We start from the raw sequence: 21,430 nt of genomic DNA, 5'->3' as shown, positions 1-21,430 counted from the left end.
AACATGGGGAAACGTCAGAAACACGGGAAACGCAAGAAGTTGCGTGAGACACGTAAATTGCCTGAGAATTTTAACATGCCTGAGAACCATAAATGCGTAAGAACTGTACGTCGTTTAAGAACCGCCAACTACCTGCGAACGCACGAGAAACGCAAATGCATGAGAAACCGAAAATTGCATGAGAAACAACAACTTCATAAGAAAAGTAAATCACATGAGAGACCCAAAACGCATGAAAAACAAATTTGCGTAAGAACAGTAAACAACGTGCTTGAAACCAACAAGCATGAGAACGTCAACTCGAATGAGAACGGAAAACGAAACGAGAACATAACTACATGAGAATGTAAATGAACGAGAACATAACTGCATGAAAACGTAATTGAAACGAAACGCAAATGCAAGAAACGCAAATGCAAGAAACGCAAATGCAAGAAACGCAAAAGCAAGAAACGCAAATGCAAGAAACGCAAATGCAAGAAACGCAAATGCAAGAAACGCAAATGCAAGAAACGCAAATGCCTGAAGATGCAACTGCCTGAGAAACGCAACTGCTTGAGAAACGCAACTGCTTGAGAAACGCAACTGCTTGAGAAACGCAACTGCTTGAGAAACGCAACTGCTTGAGAAACGCAACTGCTTGAGAAACGCAACTGCAAGAAGCTGCAACTGCCTGAGAAAACGCAACTGCCTAAGAAAACGCAACTGCCTGAGAAAACGCAACTGCAAGAAACGCAACTGCAAGAAACGCAACTGCAAGAAACGCAACTGCAAGAAACGCAACTGCAAGAAACGCAACTGCAAGAAGATGCAGCTGCATGAAAACGCAACTGCACGAAGATGCAAATGCATGACAAACGCAACTGCAAGAAAATGCAAATGCATGAAAACGCAAATGCTTTAAGAACGTGACCGCTAAGAGAACGTGAATGGCCTGAAACCGGAACGCATGGGACCGAAAACGCATGGGAAACCATAAAATGCACCAGAACGTAAAATATTGTATGAGAAAACCGTGAATAACCCGAGAACGTGGAGCTCAGGCGGGGGCAGGCCACGTGGAGCTCAGGCGGGGGCAGGCCACGTGGAGCTCAGGCGGGGGCAGGCCACGTGGAGCTCAGGCGGGGGTTGGGCACGCCACGTGGAGCTCAGGCGGGGGAAGGGCACGCCACAAGAGCAGACCTGTCCCTGGGATCCCCCCCCCCCAGCTGCCCCAATATCAGAGATAGCCGGGAGAAACAGGTGGGTGGCCCCCAAGTGGAGCCTGATCTACCCTGGACAGGGGAGCTGACGGCAGCCGAAAGAATCCCCCACCCCGGCAGAAATCAGGAGAAGTGGGTGGCCCCCTCGTGGAGCCAGACCCCCCCCAGGACAGAGGAGCGGATGGCAGCCAAACCCACCCCCCTTCTCCCGACGGGAGAAGCAGGCGGGCGGGCTCCCCCACGTGGAGCCAGGACAGGGAAGTTGATGGCAGCCGAAACCCCCCCTCTCCCAGTGGAAACAGCGGGAGAAGCGGGCGGACGGCGTGTCCTCTTCGTGGAGCCCCCCTACCAGAACTGAATGCACCAGCCGGCGGCTCCCTCATGGAGTTGGATGAGCATGCAGATGCCGCCCCCCCCCCACCCCTGCAGCCGGATCTGCCCCAGGAGAGGTGGCCGATCACCTCCCCCCCAGGAGAGATACTGCGTATGTGAGGGGGGGGGGGGGGATGGGGAGCTGGCACGGCCGAATGCCTCCCCCTCCCCCCGCCAGGAGAAACGGCGAGTGCAAACCCCCCAGTGAACACCGGGAGGAGCGGACTGGCAGCACCCTCTGGAGCCGGAAACAGCCCGAGGAGCGGACGGCGGCCAAACACCCCCCTCCCCCCGGCGTGAACACCGGGAGGAGGGGCGGGCAGCACCCTCCGGAGCCGGAAACATCCAGAGGAGAGGAGCGGACGGCGGCCAAACACCCCCCCCCCCGCATGAACACCGGGGGGAGGGGCGGGCAGCACCCTCTGGAGCCGGAAACAGCCCGAGGAGAGGAGCGGACGGCGGCCAAACACCCCCCCCCCCCCCGACGTGAACAACGGGAGGAGGGGCGGGCGGGTGCACAGCATATGTGAGGGGGGGAGGGGGAGCCGGCGCGGCCGAAAACCTCCCCCTCCCCCCGCCAGGAGAATCGGCGGTGCAAGCCCCCCCCCCAGTGGACAAGCGCTTCCCGCAGAATCACCCGGGGAAAGCCTGGGACAAGAAACCTCCCTCCCCTGTAGCCGAGGCGGCCGGGAGAAAGCCTCCCCCGTGCAGACAGCCACCGTCTGGTGAAGCGCCCCCCGCAGCTCCACACGGGGGAAGCCTGTGGCTGGCACAGCGGGAGAAGGAGGCGGGTGGACGACAAGGGGGAGTCTGAGACAGAAACCCCCACCCCCCCTCCCCTCCAGCAGAGGCAGCCAGAGAAGGAGGCGGGCGGGAGGAAGGATCCCCCGTGCAGACAGAAGCTGCCGGCGAGAGAACCACCCCCCCACCACCGATGCCCACAAACGGAGCCGGCGGGGGCCAAAAGCACCCCCGTCCATGAGCGCCCGAGCCGCAGAATGACATCCTCCTCCAACCCGCCGGAAGTGACGTCAGCCACACGAGATCCGACGTCCAACGAGGAGGAGGTGGAGGAGGGCAGGCTTTATGCAGCCTGACTCCTCCTACAAATACAGGCTTACCCTGCGGTGAGCCTTACACTTACCTGCTCTGTATAGTGGTTTTGCACAGAGCAGCTTGAAGCCTCCTTTTTGGGTCCCTCACCGGCACTCCTGGCCCCTCACTCTTTCTGGGTGCCCCCATAGTAAACAGATTGCTATGGGGGCATCCAAGCAGGGACGCTCCTGAGCTACAGCTCTGTGTTTGCATTCATACACGTAGCTATGGCTCGACTCTGCTCCCTCCTTCTTCTGATTGGCTCACTGGCTGTGATTGACAGCAGTGGGAGCCAATTCCAAAGCCACTCAGGAGTGTGAATCCCCAGACAGCCAAGGTTCTTCTGGACATCTCTGGATCAAGAGGGGGCTCAGGTAAGAATTAGGTGGGGCTGGGGGGGCTGCTGCACACAGAAGGTGTATGGACGCATATGCTCCATGTGAATGAGACCTAATTGTCACCATGTGAACCGAACAGCACGAAAGAGGAGATGTCGCGTAATTAAAAGAGAAGTATGGGAAATTTATTCATGAATCATACGTACCTAGGTAGATGCTGCATCTGTCCGCCACCGGCTCTAAGGCTGAGAACTGAGCAATCAAACAGCCAATCATTCAGTTCTCAGTGCTCCCTGAGCTGGGCTGTGGAGGAGGTGGGAGTGGCCAGCTTAGCCTCTCAGCAGTTTTTTGAGAGGCTGAGCTGGATGCCAATCCAGGCATGCGAGTGGATCCCAACCATATGGTTGCAATCTTTCCCCAGTCTGGACCGACTCTGTGAGAAACCCGGCTTAAGCCCGCTGTCTGCTGAAAATGAGAAATGAGAAGTACAACCAAACAGACTTTGGCTGCATTTCTTCTTTAATAAATCTATCACACTGCGTGACATGCCCCTACCATGTGTGTTAGATGTCCCGGCGTGGTCACACCCCAAGTGGCTCTAGGTGGTATTGAACTAATAACTGTTTGTTCTTGCTCCTGTTTCTTTACTTCTGAGCCACACCTCAGTTCTATTCTGCCTGCTTTCCAGACATGCCTAGTTTTTCATAAAGTACTGTGGCCAATTCTGTTTGTATCTGTCACTCTTCGATCAGCTGTGGCAGGTTACCTAATTTGCTGGGTATAATGCACTGCTTCACTCTAAGACCCCTTTCACACCAGGGCGTTTTGCAGGCGCTATAGCGTTAGAAATAGCGCCTGCAATCCGCCCTAAAGAAGCTGCACCATTGTCTGTAGTGTGAAAGCCCAGAGGGCTTTCACACTACAGCGGTGCGCTGGCAGGACGTCAGAAAAAAGTCCTGCCAGCAGCTTCTTTGGAGCGGTGAAGGAGCAGTGTGTTTACCGCTCCTCCACCGCTGCTCCCCATTGAAATCAATGGGGCAGCGCTGTAATGCCGCCAGGGTTGCTGGTTTGAATCCCAACCACAACACTACCTGCCTGGAGTTTGCATGTTCTCCCTGTGCCTGCATGGGTTTCCTCCCACACTACAAAGACATTCTGGTAGGTTAATTGGATCCTTTCTAAATTGTCCCTAGTATGTATGAATGTGAGTTAGGGACCTTAGATTGTAAGCTCCTTGAGGGTAGGGACTGATGTGAATGTACAACGTATATGTAATAGCGCTGCGTAAATTGATGGAGCTATATAAGTAACTGAAATAAATAAAATAAAAAATATTGTGAACTTGTCACCCTCCAGGGCCCAGGCAGACTCAGCCCAGGCTTTAGATCTGTAGGCTTCTCCCTGAAGCTGGAAGGTCCTTCAGGCACCCTTTTTCCTAGTCCAGAGGGAATCCGGACACCCCATTTCCTAATCTGGGACCTCCAGACAACCCCTCACCTAGTCCAATATCTGCCTTGTACCCCCCTATTCAGGGGCCTTTGCCACACCAACCACCATTTCCTAGTCAATGGCCTCTGCACCCACCCCCCCTAGTCAAGGGTCTCCTTTGCACTCCTCTCCTAGCCCAAGGCCTCCTTTACAGCCTGCCCAAATGTAAGAGCCTCCTCTTCACCCTCCTCTCCGAATCCAGGTCCTTTATAAACTCAATTTTTTAAGTCCACAGCCTCCTCTGCACCCCCCCTCCCAGTCCAGGGCCTCCTCTGTGCCCCCCAGTCCAGGGCCTCCTCTGTGCCCACCCCCCAGTCCAGGGCCTCCTCTGTGCGTGCCCCCTCCAGTCCAGGGCCTCCTCTGTGCCCCCTCCAGTCCAGGGCCTCCTCTGTGCCCCCTCCAGTCCAGGGCCTCCTCTGTGCCCCCTCCAGTCCAGGGCCTCCTCTGTGCCCCCCCCAGTCCAGGGCCTCCTCTGTGCCCCCCAGTCCAGGGCCTCCTCTGTGCCCCCCCAGTCCAGGGCCTCCTCTGTGCCCCCCCCAGTCCAGGGCCTCCTCTGTGCCCCCCCCAGTCCAGGGCCTCCTCTGTGCCCCCCCCCAGTCCAGGGCCTCCTCTGTGCCCCCCCCAGTCCAGGGCCTCCTCTGTGCCCCCCCAGTCCAGGGTCTCCTCTGTGCCCCCCAGTCCAGGGCCTCCTCTGTGCCCCCCCCCAGTCCAGGGTCTTCTCTGTGCCCCCCAGTCCAGGGTCTCCTCTGTGCCCCCCCCCAGTCCAGGGTCTCCTCTGTGCCCCCTCCCCCCCAGCCTAGGAACTCCTCTGCTCTCCCCAGCCCAGGGCCTTCTCCACACCCCCCCTAATAGCCCTGAGCCTCCTCTAACCCCCCCCCCCCCCCCAGCCCTGAGCCTCCTCTAACCCCCCCAGCCCTGGGCCTCCTCTAACCCCCCCAGCCCTGGGCCTCCTCTGCACCCCCACTTAGCCCACAGCCTTCCCTGCACCCCCCAGTCCATGGCCTGCTCTGCACCTCCCCCAGCTCAGGACCTCCTCTGCACCCCTCCCCAGTCCAGGGCCTCCTCTGCACCCCACCCTCCAGTCCAGGGCCTTCTTTAAAGCCTTCTCTGAGATGCCCCACACAGAAAAGACATAGGCTGTTTTGGCACTGGGCAGGACTATGAGGGAGACTTACCTGTCCATTACACTTGATCGGTCATCAGAGCAGCATTTCCCAGTGCAGGTGAGGGCAGAACCTCTGGCGGTGCCCCCCTAGATGCGTCACCCAGGGCAGGCGCACTACCCCCACCCCAGTTTCGGACCTTCGTATGACTTCATATTCTACCAATCTCAAATTATTGCATGGAATTAACAGTTAGCTGGACAAGCTACATATGTATTAGACCAGGGGTCTCAAACTGGCGGCCCTCCATTACAGTTACCTGATCAAGAACTTCATTATACTCACTGAGCATTGCAGTAGTCAGGACCTCTCTGAAGATCTAGATCTTCACTTACTGCCTTAAACTGTGTTTGAAGATTGACATTAACAGGACTGGAACCCCTTGTGATCTTTAATGATATAATGTTGACCAAGAGATGTCTGTGGAAACGATGAGCAAAGATCTGCTGGGTAGCTGTAAATGAAGAGCACTGGATGGAATGGCTGAATGTACCTATAAATGACAAAGAACATAATGTGTGATGGAATGCAGAGCAGTAGTGGAGATACAGCAAAAGCAATGGTGATAAGCCATCCTTCTTATGAAAGCACTAAGCGTCATTTAAAATCAATGAGAATTAGTTAAACAAGCTAGTGCAAAACAACACAGACATCCAAGTTGGAGCAAAAATGAAATCCATCATATAATTGGTTCCAGTGCCTTTTACTTTTCCTTCGGTTGAAGGGTAAAGTACGGAAGGCCTCAGTGGTGTTCAAGTCTTTGTTTCCAACACATTTATAGCTCACACCTTGTAAGAAGTTCTCTTGTTAACTGAAACATCATGTCGGACTGCTTTAAGTTATCTAAGTGGTCATAAAGAGAATTTCAAGGAAGCCTGCCATATGTTCTGAGTATCTGTCATCAAACATGTTGGAGCCAGGGAAGTAAAGAAATACTTGCTTTAGATCAACTATTTGAAAAGTGTTAGAAGGAAGTCTTCAATACTGTTCATGTATGTATTTAGTGGCATGCTTCCTTTAATAGGATCTCTCATTGTTTTGGACCATTACTTGATGATACAGTATCTCATATTTGGCCAATGTTTGTGCTGCATTGTTTTAAATATTTTGTACAACCAAAACTAAATTACCAGATTTAGGGATATAGTGATGTGATTCACAGATATGCTTCTCTTTTCACCCAGGGACATCAGCAGTATGTTCCAATCTCCCTCAGTAATGGCCAGTAGACTCATTGGTGTTTACTTACTAAAGGCAAATCCACTTTACACTACAAGTGCACTTGGAAGCATGGGCGTCCACAAGTTGGGTCAAGGGGGTCAAGTCCCCCCCCAGGATTGGGAATCAGGGATTGGATCTCAAATTCAACACAGTTGCGTCGCTATCAGGGTGCTGGCAGCTAGAATATGCTGTCCAGTTCTGAGCACCAGTCCTCGGGAAGAAGTCCTCCTCAGAGTCTTGTAGAGCGGGAGAATTATCGTTTTATCTCTGGAATTAATCCACTTTTTAATGCATGCCAAAATTCTGTTTCCTTTGTTAGTAGCAGCTTGGCATTGCATGCCATTGCTGAGCCTATCATCTACTAGGACCCCTAGGTCCCTTTCCATCCTATGTAGCCAGTGAAATAGTGCATAGGTAGGCTGCTAAGGTAACTGGTCACAATTACAGGATACTACTTATGAACAGTATGTTTCAGATATTGCTTTAGAGCCTTTAATTGGCATGCAGACAGGATTACATGAAATGGGTTTCAGCTTAGATGCCACCTCTGCTACACACGGCACCATACAAATTCAGTTTTGAAGATTCTGCTCACGTCTAATTTCTGTGACCACGAAGTAAGATATGGAATTGATTTACCAATGAGTACACAAATAATAAAATGCATACTGTAGGGTTGATTTACTATAACTGGAGCGTGCAAAATCTGTTGCAGCTGTGCATGGTAGCCAATCAGTGTCTAACTTCAGCTTGTTCAATTAAGCTTTGACAAAAAAAAGCTGATTGGTTTCTGTGCACAGCTGCACCAAATTTTGCATGCTTCAGTTTTAGTAAATCAATCCCTGTATATATGTATTAGGCCCCTTTCACACTGGGGCACTTTTCTGGCGTTTTAGCGCCTTTTAAACCCACGGTGCGCTTGCAGGGTGGGAAAAAAAGCCCTGCAAGCAGCATCTTTGGGGTGGTGTGGGAGCAGTGTATACACGGCTCCTCCACTGGCCCTGCCCATTGAAATAAATGGGCTGCCCTGCTGAAGCGCATGCAAAGCGATTCGGCAGCGCCACAAAACGGGCGCTATTAACCCTTTCCTCGGCCACTAGCGGGGGTTAAAAGTGCCCCGCTAGCGGCCGAAAAGCACCGATATAACAGCGGTAAAGCTCCGCTAACACCCGCACCATCCCAATGTGAAAGGGGTCTAAGTCATGCTTCAGTAAAAAAAAATATTGAAAACTCAGCAAAGACACGGTGTATATGCTGTATTTTCCATCAGAAGGATAAATAAGGCATATACACACACACACAAGATACTATCATATTGGCATAAATAGGCTAAAATGGTAATACCACCAACAGGACATATATAGCTACAGACATCTTGTCCACATGAAAAAGCTGAAATATACATTACCAGTTCTAATATTTAGAGAAAAGATCTCATCCATAATTTCTTCTTTATTTATGGCAAGCTGGATGTTGAGAGGGCTTGGGACGTTTGCTCTGTGACAGTCACCTACTGACCCATTGTACACTCCATTCACATGCAGGACATCTCCATAGACTCTTGTTCCTAGATATCCATTAGTCATGGTTGCCATCAGACGAGAGTCTGAAGGTAATGATTTGTTAGAGAATATCCAGGGACCTTCTTCCATGTTTAGTGATGTTATCTTGTTAGTTGACTCCGAAAATATAAAAGAAAAAATGGTACCCATTTATTATCACAGTCAAACAATATATTTCTTAAACAGCTTTTAATATCAATAGCTTATGAAATGTTCAGATTTTTATATTTGGCTATAAGAAGGGTGATTTGCCATCCAATTGAGGTGTTTTCATCTGATCTGCCTTTGGTCTACTCCTGCCTGTTGTGTCTGCTGTCTATCTATGTTACTGACCTCACCCTGGACTCTTAAGGCCCGTACACATGATCAGACTTTTTGACAACAAACATGCAAATTAGCTGTTTTAAGGCAACATCCGACCGTGTGTACGCTCCATCCGACAAACTTTTTCAGTTTTCATTGGACTTTTGTTGGCTGTGCGAAAAGACAAACTTTCTGGCAACAAAAGACTGATGGAGCAAAGTCAGATCGTGTGTACAGAAAACCATGGGATTTTTGTACAAACACGCATGCTCAGAACCAATGCAAAAGATCAGACAACAATACAGAAGTTGACCAAAGGTGGCGGTAAAGAGCAGGAAAACACATGATTTGGTGAAAGTTGCCTGAAAAAGTCCTGCTGTGTGTATGCAATACAAGATCTCGGCCGATGGCCTTTGTACAAAAATCCACAGGAAAGTTTGTACAAAGTCTGATCTCGTGTATGGGGCTTTAAATAGATTCTGCCTATTAATTCTGTACCTCGTTGTCTACACGTTGACAACTTCTCTGACCTATATCCTTCTCATGATTTGGTGTCTTCCTACCTGGCTGTTACCAAACTTGGCTTGTGACCCAGCTCTTCTCTATACTGGTCTTGATGAACTCAGGGTCTCCTCATCACTGCGTTTCTGCTTACCTGACCAGCACCAAATCTGCAGTATCAGCTTCCTGGCACCTTCACACTTTCCATTGCCCTGTCTCAGAGTTTTACAAAAGGGGGAGCCTGGGAACACCTCACCTTGATCTGTGCTGGGTTCTGTTATAATGACGAGGTCAGAGAAAGTGCTGTCTGTAGCATCATGTGTGCACTCCAAAAACTGTTGTATGGTACTACTGTACCTGCACTGCCAGAACTGCTGCACTGTACCGGGCTACTTGCCCTGCCAGAAATCAGACCATTAAAGGAAACATACACTATATTACCAAAAGTATTGGGCTGCCTGCCTTTACACTCGTACGAACTTTAATGGCATCTGAGTCCTAGTCCATAGGGTTCAATATTACGTTGGCAGGCTTTTTGCAGCTATAACAGCTTTAACTATTCTGAGAAGGCTGTCCACAAGTTTATGAGTGTGTCTATGGGAATGTTCGACCATTCTTCCAGAAGCACATTTGTGAGGTCAGGCACTGATGTGGACAAGAAGGAATGGCTTGCAAGCTCCCCTCTAATTCATCCAAAAGGTGTTCTATTGCATTGAGGTCAGGACTCTGTGCACGCCAGTCAAGTTTCTCCACCCCAAACTCGCTCATCCATGTCTTTATGGATCTTGCTTTGTACTCGCTCATCCATGTCTTTATGGATCTTGCTTTGTTCACTGGTGCACAGTCATGTTGGAACAGGAAGTGCCATCCCCAAACTGTTCCCACAAAGTAGGGAGCATGAAATTGTTTGAAAATGTCTTGGTATGCTGACGCCTTAAGAGTTACCTTCACTGGAACTAAGGGGCCAAGCCCAACCCCTGAAAAACAACCCCACACCATAATCCCTCTCCACCAAATGATTTGGACCAGTGCACAAAGCAAGGTCCATAAAGACATAGATGAGTTAGTTAGGGGGTGAAGGAACTTGACTGTCATGCACAGAGTCCTAGACCTCAACCTGATAGAACACCTTTGGGATGAATTAGAGGGGAGACTGCGAACCAGGCCTTCCCATCCAACATCAGTGCCTGACCTCACAAATGTGCTTCTGGAACATTCCCATAGACACACTCCTAAACCTTGTGGACAGCCTTCCTAGAAGAGTTGAAGATGTTATAGCTGCAAAGGGTGGGCCAACCCAATACTGAATCCTACAGACTAAGAGTGGGATGCCATTAAAGTTCATGTGCGTGTAAGGCAGGTGTCCCAATACTTTTGGTAATATAGTGTATATTAGAATGACTTCCTGATGTGACATTAGGTTGTCTTCTGTGGCTTAAAGTGTACAGTAATAATTTAGGCTTCATGCACACTTGCATTTTTTTAAGCTCCTAGAAGCTATTATGAGCATGTTTTTTCTGCTCCTAGAAGCTAACAGTGTTATATTATGTGTCCATGCACACTATTTAATGCTAGAAGTGTTTTTCTCCAGTCATCTTCCAGGACAGCACACCTGAGAGATGACTGGTCCACCTGACAGGAAACACAATCAACAAGTTTAACCCTTTCATGACTAAGCCTATTTTTGGAATTTGGTGTTTACAAGTTAAAATCCATATTTTCTACTAGAAAATTACTTGGAACCCCCAAACATTATATATATTTTTTTAACAGAGACTCTAGAGAATAAAACGGCGATTGTTGCAATATTTTATGTCACACGGTATTTGCGCAGCGGTGTTTTAAATGCAACTTTTTGGGAAAAGGGACACTTTCATGAATTAAAAAAAAACAAAACAGTAAAATTATCCCATTTTTTTTGCATAATGTGAAAGATAATGTTACGCCGAGTAAATAGATACCAAACATGTCACACTTTATAATTGCGCGCACTTGTGGATTGACGACAAAGTACGGTACCTAAAAATCTCAATAGGCGACGCTTTAAACATTTTTTACGGTTACCAGGTTAGCGTTACAGAGGAGGTCTAGTGCTAGAATTATTGCACTCACTCTGACGATCGCGGCGATACCTCACATGTGTGATTTGAACACCGTTTACATACGCGGGCGCGACTTCCGTATGCGTTTTCTTTGCTTTGCGAGCTCGCGGGGACGGCGGGCGCTTTAAAAAAAAAATTTTTATTTTATTATTTATTTTATTTATTTTAAAATGACTAAATTAAAAAAAAAAAAAATTTTGATCACTTTTATTGCTGTCACAAGGAATGTAAACATCCCTTGTGACAGTAATAGGCGGTGACAGGTACTCTTTATGGAGGGATCGGGGGTCTAAAAGGCCCCCCACCCCTCCTTTACACTTCAGTGTATTCAGATCGCCGAAAACGGCGATTCTGAATACCGGATATTTTTTTAAAACCGGCGCCATTGGCAGCCGAGTAAACGGGAAGTGACGTCATGACGTCGCTTCCGTGTTTACTATGAGGAGACTGGAACAAAGCCGATTACGGCTTCGTTCCAGTTCCTCCCCAGCGGCCGGAGGCAGTGCAAGTTGAATCGGTGCTCCCGATCGAACGGGAGCACCGGTAAAAGCGGCGGGAGGGGGGGACGTCCCCTCCCGCTCCTCCGGCATAACAGCCGAGCGGCTTTTAGCCGCATCGGTTGTTATGGCTGGAAAGCCAATCGCCTGCTGAAGAAAACGGTACCGGGATGATGCCTGCAGGTGCGGGCATCATCCCGGTATACCCCCCGGAAGCCGAGTTCTTGATTGTGTTTCCCACAAGTGGCAGCGAAACCAAGTTTCCAAATTTTTTATTTTTGCTGGTAGGGTCTGGGACCCTTTTCCTCAAGAATTTTTTCCCCTGGGAGACTCGAGCAGACAGGGGGTCTGCGGTAGTCTCAAGCAGCCTCCGATGCTGAGGGCCGCCTTGGGGTAGTTTTCCTGGATAGGGAAACCAATAGCAGGCTCACAGGACAGGGGAGTTGTCCTTGGTAGTGCTGCTCCCCATCGATACTGTTTTGCCTTACCTAAGACGCTGGTTCCGGTTTTGTTGGTGGAGTGCGGAGAGCTGCATCTTTCCTCTATGGCAGCGGTGGCTGGACGCGGATGGCGTGCGTTCCAGCGCCACTGCGCATGACCGGAAGTCCGCGTGAGCGCCCGACGTCACTTCCGGGCATCTGACTGCCAGGCGCTGTGCGGTTGAGTCCCCTCTCTCTCTGTGGTAGTAATGGCTAGCTTCTTAGGCTAAAGGCCTGGAAGAGAAGGTGTTCCTTTAAGGACGAGAATGAGGAGAAGTTTTTTAAGACTCCTCGTTTGGACGCAGCCCTAGCACAGGTGTCCAAAAGGTCTGATCTGTCCTTCGAGGATTCCGGAAGCATTCAGGACCAGATGGACAAGAAGTCTGAGATTTTACTCAGGAGGGCTTGAGAGGCGAATGCGGCGGCAATGGCTCCCGCCCTAGCCTCCGCCTGCGTAGCCAGAAATGCAGACACGTGGCTTGGCAGGTTGATGGAACACGTCTCGCGTAGCAAAGAGACTAAAGATATTGTAGACTCGCTGGATGTAATCAGCAGAGCAGTATCGTATGTGGCAGATGCAGCAGTGGAAACTGTCAGAACCACAGTTAAGTCAGCGGCACTTCTAAACTCCGCTAGGAGGGCCCTATGGGTAAAAACCTGAGACGGGGACTTCACTTCTAAATCTCGTTTGTGTGGGATTCCCTTTGAGGGCTCCCTCTTATTTGGTTCGGGTCTGGATCAGGTCCTATCCCTGTCCACTGAGAGGGGAAAGAAGTTCCCAGTGAAGCCCAAGAGGGAAAGGGGCAAGAGATTTTTTCGTGGCCCCCAGTCAAAAACTCAACATAAGGGGAGAAGTGACCAGAGGAAGAAGTGGAATCTCGGAAAGGGAAAGGAGAAGAGTGCAATCCTTGGTTCCAGGGCTTCCCATAAGGAAACCAAATGACGCCACCGTAAAGGTAGGCACAAGGCTCTGCAGGTTCTTTTCCGAGTGGGAGAAGGTTACGCAGAGTCCGTATATTTTAAGTCTCTTAAGAGAGGGGTACAGACTAGAATTTCAGCAGTTACCCCCACAGAACTTTCTTATTACCGGTCTTCCCAGGGACCCGGCCAGGGCAGAGGGTCTACTGGGAAGTATACAAGAGCTGGCAGAGCAAGAGGTTATTGCTCCAGTACCAGCCAGTCAGTTGGCCCAGGGCTTTTACTCCTACGTGTTTGTGGTTCCGAAACCCTCGGGCAAGTTACGGTTGATAATAAATTTGAGAGGACTCAACCGTTACTTATTGCACAAGAGGTTCAGAATGGAAAGTATTTATTCAGTAAGGAAACATCTTCTGGCAGGAGTTTTTATGGTCACTCTGGACTTGAAAGATGCATATCTACACATACCCATTGCTCCAGAGATACCTACGCTTCGCGATTTGCAGGCAGCAGAAGGTAGAACACTGGGAGTTCAGAGCATGTCCCTTTGGACTGGCGGCCAGTCCAAGGGTTTTCACGAAAGCAATGGCCAAGGTGGTAGCATACTTGCATCTCCAGGGAATAGGTTTGATACCCTACCTGGTTGATTTACTGATCTACAGTTTGGATCAGGCGCAAACTTTGAAAGACAGGGACACCGTGCTAGGGACCCCGGAGACCTTGGGTTGGATGGTCAGCAGGGAAAAGTCTTCACTGACGCCATCTCAGTCAAAGCTTTATCTAGGCTACCCGACGGACTCACAGGCACAGAGGGTATTCCTACCAACCGAGAAGGTAGTGAAAGTCCAGAATGCAGTCATCACCCTTCTCGAAGGAGGAGAAGCCTCCCTGAGGTATATCATGAGACTGCTGGGTCTCATGACCTCTTGCATACCGACAGTGACTTGGGCACAGCTCCATTCTCGGCAGCTTCAGGCCTTCCTGCTTGCCTCGTGGGGAGGAAAAAGAGAAACACTGGAGAGAAGAGTGTCGCTCACAGAGGAGGTCACTCTCTCTCTGCAGTGGTGGCTCGACTCAGACAATCTGTCGAAGGGTCGCCCCTGGTCCCAGATAGACCTGTTGGTTTTAACCACGGACGCTAGCGCTTGGGGTTGGGGGGCTCATCTGGGAGACCGGTATACCCAGGGGTCCTGGAACCGCAGCCAAGCCAGGGAGTCCTCCAATTTCAGGGAGCTTCTGGCGGTAGGCAAGGCGCTAAGCTACTTCCAAGAACAGCTGCAGGGCAGAGAGGTACAGGTCCTCTCGGACAACCTGGTCACGTTTGCCTACCTGAACCACCAAGGAGGGACAAGGTAAGACAGACTGAGGGAGTTAGCACAGCACATCCTAGTGGAGGCGGAAAGGAAGGTCCTTTCACTTTCAGCGATTCATATAAAAGGGTCGCTCAATCTTCAGGCAGATTTTCTAAGCAGACAACCCATCCTTCAGGGAGAATGAGTATTGAACAAAGAGGTCTTTGCCCTGGTGTGCAGGCATTTCGGCGGGCCAGAAATAGATTTGTTCGCTTCCGGGGGGAATGCGAAGGTCCGCAGATTTTTCTCCCTTTACAAGGAACAGGGGGCAGAAGGGATAGACGCCCTTGTACAGGCGTGGGATTTCAGGCTGGCTTAGGTCCTTTCCCCCCACTGGCACTCATTCCCAGGGTTCTACAGAAGTTGACCCACTCAAGGACAGACCTGGTGCTGATAGCACCCTGGTGGCCCAAGGAGGTTTGGTTCCCCACCATTCAGAGTCGCTAAGTAGCTCCCCCACTGCACCTGCCGGTACAACGAGACCTACTCATTCAAGGTCCAGTCTTTCACCCCGACCCGGACCGTCTCTCTCTGACAGCATGGCTCTTGAGAGGGAAATACTCCGTGACAGGGGCTGTTCGGAGAGAGTGATAGACACTCTTCTCAGTAGAAAAGGAGTCACCAGGAAAATGTATGCAAAGGTCTGGAAAGTTTTCTCCCATTGGCTGCAGTCTAAGGAGGGGGCTCTCCAGATGATACCTACCATCCTAGACTTTCTTCAAGAGGGGGTGGGCCAGGGATTGGCAGTCAGCACTCTCAAGGTCCAGGTGGCAGCCCTGTCCGTGTTTTTTGAAAGGAGGCTAGGACAAGAACCCCTGATAAAGAGATTTTTGTTGGCCAGGGAAAGGGTAGTTCCAGTCAGGTCAGTCAGTTGCCCTCCATGGGACCTATCCCTGGTGTTAGATGCTCTAACTGGCTATTGCCACGGCCAGAAGGGTGGGTGATATACAGGCACTTTCGATTAAAGAGCCTTTTTTGCGTATCCTAGAGGATAGGGTAATCCTCACTCAGGATCCCCTTTATTTGCCAAAAGTAGCTTCTTTGTTCCACAGAACACAAGAGATTATTCTCCCTTCCTTTTGCCAGAATCCTAAGAACAAGGAAGAGGAAAGGTTCCATCTCTTGGCAGTCAGGCGCTGTCTCCTAGTATACTTGGAAAGAGTGAGAGACTTTAGGAGGTCCAGTCACTTACTAATCACCTTTTCAGGAAAGAGAAAGGGTCTACAAGCCTCTAAACCAATGATAGCTAGATGGGTCAGACAAACCATATCTATTGCTTATAGGCAGACAGGTAAACCAGTGCCAGCCCACCTTAAGGCACATTCAACCAGATCCCTGGCGACCTCCTGGGCAGAAAGGGAAGGCGCCTCAATGGACCAGATCTGCAGGGCAGCAACATGGACGAGCCATGGGACATTTCTGAGGCACTACAGAGTGGAGCTGTTGTCCCCTTAGGACTTGGCATTTGGCAGGAAGGTCCTACAAGCGGTTGTCCCGTACTAAGGTAGGCCTGAACTTCTTGCTCATCGTCTCAGGTGTGCCGTCCTGGAAGATGACTGGAGAAAATGACCAGTTACACTTACCGGTAACGGGTTTTCTAGGAAATCTTCCAGGACAACAGGCCTACTTCCCTACCCTTGTTTTGTTGGTGTGGTGTATTCACTCCTCACAGAATGTTCCCTCTGACACTGGTGTGGGGCTATCCTTTGCCATAACTGAGGGTCTGAGGGAGGGGTGGGAACTTTTAAACTTGTTGTTTGTGTTTCCTGTCAGGTGGACCAGTCATCTCTCAGGTGTGCCGTCCTGGAAGATTTCCTAGAAAACCCTGTTTACACAAATCCCCGTTCTGTCAGGGGAGAGGAGATATATTGTTTGTTCCTACTAAGTAGGAACAACGATATGTCTCCTCCCCCAGTCAGTCCTATCCCCATACAGTTAGAACACACCCAGGCAACACACGTTTAACCCCTTGATCGCCCCCCTAGTGTTGACCCCTTCCCTGTCAGTGACATTTACACAGTAATCAGTGTATATTTATAGCACTGATCACTGTATAAATGTCAGTGGTCCCAAAAATGTGTCAAAAGTGTCCGATCTGTCCTTCGCAATACTGCTAAAAATTGAAGATCACTGCCATTACTAGTAAAAAATAATAATAATAATAATAATAAAAATGCCATAAATCTAGCTTTCCCATAGTTTGTAGACACTATAACTTTTGCGCAAACCAATCAATATATGCTTATTGCAATTTCCTTTTTTTTTTAACAAAAATATGTAGAAGAATATATATTGGCCTAAACTTATGAAGAAATTCGATTTTTTTTTATTTGGGGAATATTTATTATAGAAAAAAGTAAAAATATTGTTTTGCTTTTTTTTAAATTGTCATAGTTACAGGTTGAAAAAAGGTTCAACCATTAAAAAAAAAAAAAAATGTATTAATTAAATAATATATATATATATGTATGTATGTATGTATGTATATATATGCATATAGTTGCTCTTCTTTTTTTGTTTATAGTGCAAAAAATAAAACCTGCAGAGGTGATCAAATACCACCAAAAGAAAGCTCTATTTGTGGGGAAAAAATCACGCAAATCTTATTTGGGTACAGCGTTGCAAGACCGCACAATTGTCAGTTAAAGCGACACAGTGCCAAATTGTAAAAAGTGCTCTGGTCAGAAAGGGGGTAAAATCTTCCGGGGCTGAAGTGGTTAAAGAACGGGAAGAATGCAGGCATCTGTGACATAATCTTTCAATAACATGGACAAACAATCACATTTTGGGGTTTGAACGATAGAATAAATCTAATAGGTCCTACAGGCAGCAGCTCCAGCACCCCAGTGTCCCTAATCTCTGCAACTTTCTATGTGGTGTGTAGCTGTAAAAGTCTTGTCTGTGTTGTAATAAACGGGACTGTCCTGGGCTGGGTCTCCTCTCCCACTTTTACACCTCGTTTGTGATTTCTGACCCCCTCCCTCCAACACAAACCGGAAATGGAAGATTTCCCCTGTATGGGTCTGGTCTCCCCAAATCTACTCATGTGATTGGGTGCAGTGCCCTCTGATCTATAGACATTACTCACTCAGCCCTCTGTGCAGCATGGAATGTCTAATGGCAGACTCACAGGACAGGAAGGAAAGCTTTTTTTTTTTTTTTTAAAGTTTGAGGAAAGGAACTTTCAACATGACTGAAGAAGCTCAGAAAGAAACAGCCACATTTGCTTAAAATAAAACAGGATTTTTTTCTCTTTTCATTTGGTATATATAACACAAAAATAAAAAATCTGAATCAGATGATTATTTTCAAGGTGACATGTGAACATTAGATAATAAAAGGACTGTGTGGCCAGAATCAGGTGGCATTTTGCTTCTTATTGATTGATTTCAAAACAAAAAAAGCTAATTCTGAGATCTAGAACAACTTTAAAGGGCGTGTTTACACTTATATTAGTCCTCTGAAGAGTGATCCACTGTCAATCGTTTTTTTTGGGGGGGGGGGGGGCGTTTGCTTAACCCCTAAAAAGCCTGCACTGTTTTGCCAGGTTCGTTGCGCTTGCTTGTGCAACAGTTCCATCACACTGCTTGCTTTTTTTCCCCCCTTTATTTGAAGTGTCACATAGTGGTACTCCATTCATGTCACTGTACTGCAGCGCTCTGCGGTGCCCTGTCAGGCAGTGAGGAAAATATGGACAGTTGTTTTTATGTACCTTAGTGGTAGCCTGTATTTCTATAGTGTGGAAAAACACAACTCCCAGTGAGTCCTAAGGCTGGATTCACACCTATGCATTTTTAGCGCTTTTTGCATTTTTCAGATTTGCACTACAGAACGTGTTCCATAGGAAACCATAGTAAATGGACTGTAGTGCAAATCTACAAAATGCATAGGTGTGAATCCAGCCTAAGGCTACATTTAAGACATGCAGCTGTTGCCACACCTCAGAAAAGTGCTCTATGGTGGATCGCTTTTCAGAGGTCATTTGATTTTTACATTGAGGTGTTATGTTACCTTTTCACCACTTGTCTCAACTCCTAAAAGCTGGCACCATCACGTTGCAACCATATTCATTGCACGCAGTTGCGTGTCAATTGCAACATGGTCCCATTCAGTTCAATGAGTCATGTTTTGATGGGTGATACTACCTGCAAAAACACAACAGGAGGTTTAATTCTAGCCACAGCCTGCACCCCCCACCCCAAAGCACCTTGTCCCCATGTTGATGAGGACAAGAGCTTCTTCCCGACAACCCTGGCCATTGGCTGTCAGGGTCTGTGGGCGGGGAGCTTATCGGAAACTGGAAGCCCCCTTTAACAAGGGGGGCCCCCAAATCCCGGCCCCCCACCCTATGTAAGTATGGGGTACATTGTACCCCATAACTCTAATCATATTTACATTATAGTTACAGGTTGTTCATGTTTTTAGTACAGAAAAAGGTATTTGTCACAGTTCTCAGTCGTCATTATGCTCAATTCGCCAAGCTTATATCAGGCATTAAGTCGCCCCATTCTTTAAACTCCAATGCACCACCACAGACCAGAAAATCCACCTACAATATTTTTCAGTGGTGCTGTGCATTTCACACCTAGGCTCTTAGTGGTGTCCTACCTGAATTAATCCACCATCATCATGATGCCACAGCTTTAGAAACTATCAATATTATGCATAACAAAGCGCTGCCTCCCAGGCAGGTATTTAGTGCAGTGAGAATCAGTGCCAATACTAGAACCTAGAGCTGCACAATTAATCGTCAAGAATCGTTATCGCGATCTCGACTAAAGTGCTTCACAATTCTTTCTATGCAAAGAATTCTCTCTGCTCTTCTGAAGCAGAAGAAAGAAAGCCCTCAAAAGAAAGGAAGAGAAAAACTGAGCAGAGAATCAAAACATTATTTATCAGTTGAACTTAAGTATAAACATTGTAACAATTTCTTAATGGAATAGACTTTGTGTGTAAGTGGAAAAGTTCAACCACTTAAACACTAAACCTTTTTGTGACATTTGTTGATTTCAAGTTAAAATATTATTATTTTTTTTTGCTAGAAAATTTATTAGACCCCCCAAATTATATATATATTTTTAGTAGAAACCATAGAGAATAAAATGATGGTTATTGCAATATTTTATGTCACACTGTATTTGCGCAGCAGTCTTTCAAATGCAATTTTTTTATTTTTTTTATTTAATGAATTAAAAAAAAAAAAACAACCAGTAAAGTTAGCCCATTTTTTTTTTTTTTTTGCATAATGTGCAAGATTTTACATTGTGAGAATTGTGATCTTTTTATTCTAAGCAAAAAAATTGTGATTTTCATTTTGGCCAGAATCGTGCAGCTCTACTAGAACCCAACTAAGGGCCAAGTTAACATTGGTCTGACATGCTCCGACTTCCAGAGCACAAGTCGCATGACATGTCAAAATGAATTGTTCCCTGGATTTTTTTTCCGACGGATGTTGGCTCAAACTTGTCTTGCATACACACGGTCACACAAAAGTGGTCGGAAATTCCGAACGTCAAGAACACGGTGACATACAATACGTACGACACAACGATGAGCCGAAAAATTAAGTTCAATGGCCAGTGCAACTCTTCTGCTTGATTCCGAGCATGCGTAGCACTTTGTGCGTCGGAATTGTGTACACGCGATTGGAATTTCCGACAGCGGGTTTTGTTGTTGGAAAATTTGAGAACCAGATCTAAAATTTTGTGTGACAGAATTTCCAACAACAAGGTCCTATCACACATTTTCCACCGGAAAATCCTATCGTGTGTACGGGGCATAAGAACGGTTTTAAGTGGCCCAACTTGTGTTGATCCGACTTTGAAAATGTTCCCTACTTTGGTCCAGTTTTGGCACGATTTCAGCCCATTGATTTCAATGTAAGTCGCATCCAAATCGGATCATCGTCTTAACTGATCCGACTTTAAAAATACAGTAAAACCTTGGCTTGAGAGTAACTTGGTTTGAGAGTGTTTTGCAGGACAAGCTAAATTTTTAGCGTCAGGTCGCAACTGAGTATAAAAGAGAAGAGAGGCGCCTCTAAGTGTAGCAATATGGTTATATTTAATGAAGGTACAACATATAGCAACATATTGCTACACTTAGAGGCGCCTCTCTTCTCTTTTATACTTTTAGCTTCTGCTGGATTTTGCTTCTAATCCCCCTGTGGGGGCTTCTATTTGTAAATGGACATTTTATGGTTAGACAACCGATCGCATTGCTATAATCTTTTTATATGGACTGTAAACTGAAGATCTTATGAATAAATGATTGTGGAACAAATCATCTGAGTTTCCATTATTTCTTATAGGGAAATTCGCTTTGATATACAGGTCATTTGGATTCCAAGCATGTTTGTGGAATGAATTATGCTCACAATCCAAGGTTTTACTGTATCTGTGGCTCCTGAGATAGGAGATACAGCTGGATATTTTTAAAATGGCCCCTATGTGCATAAGGCCTTATTTAACATCTTTTTGTGTATAAAGTGGCGAGACAATAAATATTTTTTGTAAAAAACAATGCATATATTACTTTGTCAAATGAAGTTATAAAAGTAAATCACTGAATAAACATGCCATAGCAAAAATGTAGAAATCACAAAGGTCCATAAGGAGTAGAAAGGTAGGAGATCTGAAGTTGTTAAATGCTAATTGCCTGGCTTTGTCTAGCCTTGTCTGGGTCCTGAATAAACGCACAGTTAACAAATACATCAGAACAAAGTTCCTGTACAGCAGGGCTGAATTGTGATTGTTATGCTTGTTCTGCTTTGGCTGCTCAGAATGCACTGAATCCAAAGCATTGAATCCAAAGCACAGCCAGGCTACTAGCATTTTT

At 47.6% G+C, this 21,430-nt stretch overlaps 1 protein-coding gene across 1 annotated transcript in view; it reads right to left on the bottom strand.

The window, feature by feature from the left end:
* The window catches only part of PGGHG (protein-glucosylgalactosylhydroxylysine glucosidase), a 74,842-nt gene extending 57,112 nt beyond the window's left edge, over window positions 1-17,730 (bottom strand). Inside the window, exons 1-3 of the mRNA XM_077456007.1 lie at window positions 17,682-17,730; window positions 8,288-8,558; window positions 5,944-6,151 (exon numbers count right to left, since the gene is read on the bottom strand). Of these exons, the coding sequence (XP_077312133.1) occupies window positions 5,944-6,151; window positions 8,288-8,531 (452 nt within the window). The 5' untranslated portion in view covers window positions 8,532-8,558; window positions 17,682-17,730. The remainder of the gene's footprint in view (window positions 1-5,943; window positions 6,152-8,287; window positions 8,559-17,681) is intronic.
* Window positions 17,731-21,430: the final 3,700 nt, after the last annotated feature.

The sequence above is a fragment of the Lithobates pipiens genome, unplaced genomic scaffold (genome assembly GCF_037356315.1).
Source record: "Lithobates pipiens isolate NorthernLeopardFrog02 unplaced genomic scaffold, aLitPip1_a1.2 Scaffold_10, whole genome shotgun sequence".
In the NCBI taxonomy this organism is placed as follows: domain Eukaryota; kingdom Metazoa; phylum Chordata; class Amphibia; order Anura; family Ranidae; genus Lithobates; species Lithobates pipiens.
Note: the sequence above shows the minus strand (reverse complement) of the source record. Positions and strands in the feature narration are given on the sequence as shown.